The following is a 6,277-nucleotide window of genomic DNA, read 5'->3' on the forward strand; positions in this document are numbered from 1 at the left end:
AGGGGGATTGGTGGCAGGAGGAAAAGGGAACAACAGAGGATGAGATGGCTGGATGGCATCACTGACTTGATGGATGTGAGTCTGAGTGAACTCTGGGAGTTGGTGATGGACAGGGAGGCCTGGCATGCTGTGATTCATGGGGTCGTAAAGAGTCAGACACTACTGAGCGACTCAACTGAACTGAATGTTTGGTGATGCTGCACATCTTTTCATGTACTTATTAGCCAGTTGTAGAAGAGCTGTTTTTGTTATTGAAAACATAGGTTTTAATTCATAGTAGCTATGTAATCCTTTCTTGAAATCTTTCTATGGTAATTGGGTCAGTTAAGTTTTCTATTTCTTTTTACATTTTTGAAAATTCTCATTCTCTAGGGATTCGTCCATTTTCTATAGGTTTTCCTATTTGTTACTGAAGAGTTACCCATGGTATTTTCTTATAAAGATCATTTTTTACCCTGAAATATAGTCATTTCTGTTGTTTCTATCTTCCTTATTAGACTTCAAATTCTTTGAAAGCATAAATTAAGTGTTATCCACTGAAATGTGCATTTCCTTGGACATGGCATTCATGTAATAATTATTTTGGGATAAGTTAACATGTGAATTGATCTCATTATTTAGTTAATATTTGATTATTTACCAATATGACTTAATTTTCTTTTTCATGAAAATAATGAATATCTTAGTAACAAATTTCAATAGGTTTAATACTGTATTTAACTTTGTATAAGATAAATAGGATATTCTGAATATAAAATTTATAGTATTCCAGACAGAAAAGTTTTGTTAACAACAAGTGTGAAATTTAAAAGGAAGAGAGGGAAGGTAGGATGAGATACAAATGAAAGAAACTAACGTTTAGTGAGACTTATTATATAAATAGCCAGTCACTATTTAAGATTCTTGCATAGAGTATCTCATTTGACTTTTATCATAATGCTTTGAAACGGATCCTCATTTTACAGTTGAGAAAACCGGGGCTCAGGGGAAGTAACCAACCAGGTTACTTGGAATAGGAATGATGAATATCTATGAGTTTTAATACTAAACAAAGAGTTTAGTATTAGCTTATATGCAGGGTAATAAACAACTAACCTTATTTTTTGAATTCTTATGGATATGTTACTGTGACAGATGAGGACAGTGTTAACAGTGTTCTCCTCTCCCTTGAAGTTGTTGGAGAAACAGAAACACAAAATCAATCTGAAAGTACTTTCTGAGTATTTATATGGTCTATCACAGCAGATTGGTTTTTGAGGCTTATGGTGAATTACAGAGCCAGTACCTCTCATCAAAGAATTTGTATTCTGCTGGAAAGCCAGGCATATAGATGGAATGAAGCGAAATATACAAATATGACAATTAATAAAATTGCCTTGAGGGGCCACAGAGCTTATGAGTTGATGCTGAGTTGCACAGTGACTGGCGCCCCAGAAACATGTCATTAAGCTTTTTGTGGATGAGAAAGCCTCCATCTGTTGCAGAGGCCTGAGCTTGAGTGGGGATCTTATGTGCAGCCTCTTGGATCCACAGGTTTATTAGAAGAGCTTGTTCAGCTGCTCCCTAAACACCTGCTTCACCTGTTTGTTCCTGAGGGTGTAGATGAAGGGATTGAGCACTGGGGTCACCACGGTGTTGAGCAAGGCCACCACCTTGTTCCTGTCCTCCCCCTGGCCTCCCTTGCCCGACCGGACATACATGAATATGCAGCTGCCATAGAAGAGAGAGACAACAGTGATGTGGGAGGAACAGGTTGAGAAGGCTTTCTGCCTCTCCTTGGCTGAGGGGATGTGCAGGATGGTGTGGAGGATGTGGCCATAGCAGGTAGCCGTCACAGACAGAGTGCCCAGGAGGCTGACGTTGGCCAGGATGAAACTTAGAATTTCCATCAGACTTGTATCTGCACATATGAGTTCCAGGAGTGGAAAGTTGTCACAGAAGAAATGATCAATGATATTGGGACCACAGAAGGGCTGCTGAATTGTGAGGAAACCTGGAATGATGTTGAGAAGGAACCCTGTGATCCATGAAGAAAGAACTAGCTGGACACAGACCCTTTTGCTCATGATGGTGACATAACGCAAGGGGTTACATATGGCCACATACCTGTCAAAGGACATCACTGCCAGTAGGAAGAACTCTGTGGTGCCCAGGAAGAAATAGAGAAAACTTTGTAGGAAACAGCCTTCCAGGGAGATGGTCCTGTTTCCAGTCAGGATGTTGGTCAGCATCTTGGGGAAGATGACCGAGGTGAACCAGATCTCTAGGACGGCAAAGTTGCGGAGGAAGTAGTACATGGGGGAGTGGAGGCGCCTGTCCATGAGGGTGAGGACCACGATGAGGAGGTTCCCCAGTAGAGTGAGCAGGTAGGTCAGGAGGAGCCCCAGGAAGAGGAGCATCTGCAGCTCACAGGCCTCTGAGAGCCCCAGCAGGATGAACTCGGTGACAGTGGTGTGGTTCCCCGTGGCTCCTCTGGCCTCTGCTGGGAATGCCCAATCAGCGGTGTGCAGCATCAAGAGTTGTGATGTTCTGGGGATCTGAGGACACTTGGAACTGAAAGGAAAGAGGGATTTTGAGCTGAAGGAATCCTTTATTTCTTCAACTTGCAGGTCCCTTTTCCTCCCTCATCAGGCTGGTTGTCCAGATCCTGCACTGAGTTAGCATCAAATCGCATACTTTGATTCAGTTGTCTGGTATTCTTTGGGGAAAGTTTTGCCTTTATCAATTCTTTTTCTGTTTTTCTTATTTATGTTAGAAGGTGTGTGTCCCTTTATTTCTTCTTGATCAGATGATGTCTTTTCCTATATTTGTCCAAATGTTTTAAGTGGTCTCTCAAATAAAGTAAAATATTTTCTCTACAAATCCTGTAACCATTGATCACAGACCTTTATCAAAAACACTGATGGAAAATTTACTCTAGAACTTGTTACACAGAGATTTCAGTTAGAGACTCTGTGTGTGCACCTGAGTGTGTGCACCTGAGTTTCAACATTTACTAATCTGTCTGGGGCCAGTTCTCTAACCTCATGAAACTCTGCTTCATCAATGGGAATATGAATATGTCACAGTTCACAAGAGAAAAGTTCCCCAGAATTTAAATTAGTAATGTATACTCAACACCTAACGCAAGGTTGCCCATGGACCATGCAGTCACACAATGCTAGCTATTTTTATTTCTCCCTTTCTGGCTGATATTCTTGCAGGATAATTAAGGATAAGTAACAATAAAATTGGAGAAAACATACTGGATTTCGGGCAATGTGTATTTAAACAAAAAGTTTTAAAATATAAAAATATTATCAGGTCATCATGAACACTTTAAGATATACAGAAAATGAAAAGAATCACCAATAGTCCTACAGAGACAACTGCTATTAATATATTCATTTATTTCTATTGTACTTTTCTATTTTTTACAGTGTATGGATTTGGATGGTCATGCACACAGATTATTATTTTCAACATCCTTGCTTCCCACATATCAGTTCAACAAATTATTGTTATGCTATTACAAATCCTTTCTTAGATATTATTGGCTGATATTGTTTGAGGGATTCATGTGCTATGAAATTGTTATATCAGAGGAGAGAACATGCATTTGTAGATTAGGCATGATGCTTATTTCTTTGGGATAAATTGCTAAGTAATATTAACAATAATGATAAATGCTCGTATTTAGAATTTTTTGGTTCAATTTCAGTTTTAGAGAATATGTCTTTGTTTTCCTGGTCTTTTCTAAAATATTTTTTTTTTCTAGTTTTTACATTGTTCAACAGTGTCTTTCTGGTTCTGGATGAAGAAGTAGGCATTCTCGCCATTGTTTATAGAAATGACAGGTAAAGGCAAGCTTCTGTGGGGAAAAGCACACTGTATCTGAGACAGGAGCAGGAACTAATGTGATATGCCTGCCTCAGAGAAATGGTAATGCAGTGCAGTATGCTGGTGCTGGTGCTAACTCACTTCAGTCGTGTCCGACTCTGTGCCACCCCACAGACAGCAGCCCACCAGGCTCCCCCGTCCCTGGGATTCTGCAGGCAAGAACACTGGAGTGGGTTGCCATTTCCTTCTCCAATGCATGAAAGTGAAAAGTCAAAGTGAAGTCACTCAGTCATGTCTGACTCTTAGCGACCTCATGAACTGTGGCCTACCAGGCTCCTCTGTCCATGGGATTTTCCAGGCAAGAGTACTGGAGTGGGGTGCCATTGCCAGTATAGCTGTGTAAAATATGTATCTATATGGAGAAGAATTGGATGAGAACACAGGAAAATGAGCATAATTGCCCCAATAGGATGGGAGGATGCTGGGTGATTTTTGTTCTGTCTCTTTATTATGTTATTATTGATTGTAAAATAACTTAAATTCAAAGTCATAAAAGAAACCAGCACAACGAGCCCATTTGGACTAAGAGTTGGGTAGAACAGTTTGAGACAAATGGGAAATAAATGGCTGCCCATGAAGAGTGTGAAAAAAAAGTCTTAATGATTCTGTGAGCCATCGGCTGTTCCTGAGTCAGGATACTAACGATGCAAAAAGTCAAAGAAGTGAGCTGTGCCACAGCCCGCCAGTGGACACCTGAAAACAGATGGCAGGCTTCCAGCCAGAGCATCCAGAGAAATCAGGTTCCCCTTCCCCACACCAAAAATCGCACCAACGTAGATTACCTCAGTAGATACTAGGTGAGATGCTCATTTGTCTTCAAGGCAGTTCTGATGAGGGGAGACTCCTGATTTTCACAGGAAACTCCTGACTCTGCAGTGTTGCCTGAGGAGTACGCTTCTTGGGGGCTCACCAGAGATATGAAGTGAAGGACGTGCCAAAGCTGTAACATGGTCTGCAGATCATGGAATAAGCAGGTCCTGTTTTCTTGTAGACAGTACATGCAGATGTCAGCAAATATCCATATTTTCTTACAACCAATTTCCCTTAAACATTCTCTGACTCTCTTGCCATCAGTGTATCCTCAGATATCCTCAGAAATGAACCATCCTTCGATAGTCCCCAGAATATCACCAGTTTATCAGGAAGCTCCTAGTGCTCCTGACATGTCATGGCCAGAACACTTCCTACTTAATGGTTCTTCCATCCTTCCTGTACTAAGGCAGAAACAGACATCAGTTGATGCAGACTCATATGACTCATCTTCAGTTGGCCTTAAGAGTTTTCTGGTCCTTTCAGGAGTATAGTGTCCATAGAGGATTCTGGGGTAAACTAATCATGGCAGATTCCTTGTCTCTGTGGAACTGGCTTCAGGCTTTGACACTGGGGGTTCTGTTTGGTTTCCATGGAAACTCAGAGATACAGCAGTTCCACAGCTCAAACTTAATCAATCTAGAGGTTCACATGCTTCTTCTATTTTTTTTTTTTTCACATACTTCTTTTGCAGGGTGGAGTTGTGTTTCCCTGGAGATTCATTATCATCAGTGTTAATAGGGACTTGAAAGTTCCCTTACCTCTTACTTTCTTCAATTTTGGGATTTAAAGTTTACTTTGTTCTGACAGAGAAGCTCAGAAACATCTAATGATGTTTATTTGTAACAAAGAAACAGTTATTAGAACATTCAGTGAATTTTAGTTGAGTTACTGCATGATTAGTTTAACTCTAGATGCCAGAGACAGGCAGAGTCTTGTGGGGAAGATAGAGATTAAACACACAAGTATTATTATTGTGAAAAGTGTTTTGAAGAACAGCTCATAGGAGATCCTGAATCAGACTGAAGGATAAGGGAATATATTCCTGATGGAGTTATATAAAGTTGAAATCTGAAGGATAAGCTGGAGTGTGTGTGTGGGGGTGAAGAACCTTTAATCAGTCATTCAACAAATGTTTATTGAGCACCTACTATGTGCTAGGTTCTATACTATGTACTGAGGATGACTATGAGTGGTGAATGAAACAGAGATGATCCCAGGTCCCCCTCAAGTTTACTGTCCATTGGGGGAATCTTGGTATAAGGGTTTTGAAATTGTCTTTGTCTTCATTCTTGGGCCGTTCCAGTTAAATCTACTTTGGAATCCCACTTTCTCTCTTTGGTCACCACACTATTTCCCAGACTGGATGAAACTGGCTGATGTAACTTGACTGCAGGAAGTGGTATGATTTTAGAAGCCAATGATGTGTTTGAAGAGGCAAATGAATGACTGGCTTTCAGTTGTCTGTTTTAAATGGATTAGTGAGTTATTCTGACTAGGGAAGAATAACTACAGGGAATATTCTTCCTCAAGAGTGAAGAGCCAGCAACCCACTCCCTAAACACCGGATCACTTCATATGAACTGCT

At 40.5% G+C, this 6,277-nt stretch overlaps 1 protein-coding gene across 2 annotated transcripts; it reads right to left on the minus strand.

Annotated features, from left to right (window-relative positions):
- Window positions 1-1,468: 1,468 nt before the first annotated feature.
- Window positions 1,469-5,381, minus strand: OR6E1B (olfactory receptor family 6 subfamily E member 1B). 2 transcript variants are annotated; one of them, XM_059890675.1, is made up of 2 exons: window positions 4,662-5,381; window positions 1,469-2,553 (listed from the first exon to the last, which is right to left on the minus strand). In XM_059890675.1, exon 2 carries the CDS (start codon window positions 2,511-2,513, stop codon window positions 1,539-1,541), a length of 975 nt encoding a protein of 324 aa, XP_059746658.1. In that variant the 5' UTR covers window positions 2,514-2,553; window positions 4,662-5,381; the 3' UTR covers window positions 1,469-1,538. The 2 variants fall into 2 exon arrangements, with proteins under 2 accessions (XP_059746658.1, NP_001377210.1); NM_001390281.1 differs by lacking the exon at window positions 4,662-5,381 and having other exon boundaries at window positions 1,539-2,513.
- Between the last annotated feature and the right edge of the window lie 896 nt (window positions 5,382-6,277).

Source organism: Bos taurus, chromosome 10 (assembly GCF_002263795.3).
Source record: "Bos taurus isolate L1 Dominette 01449 registration number 42190680 breed Hereford chromosome 10, ARS-UCD2.0, whole genome shotgun sequence".
NCBI classification, from domain to species: Eukaryota; Metazoa; Chordata; class Mammalia; order Artiodactyla; family Bovidae; genus Bos; species Bos taurus.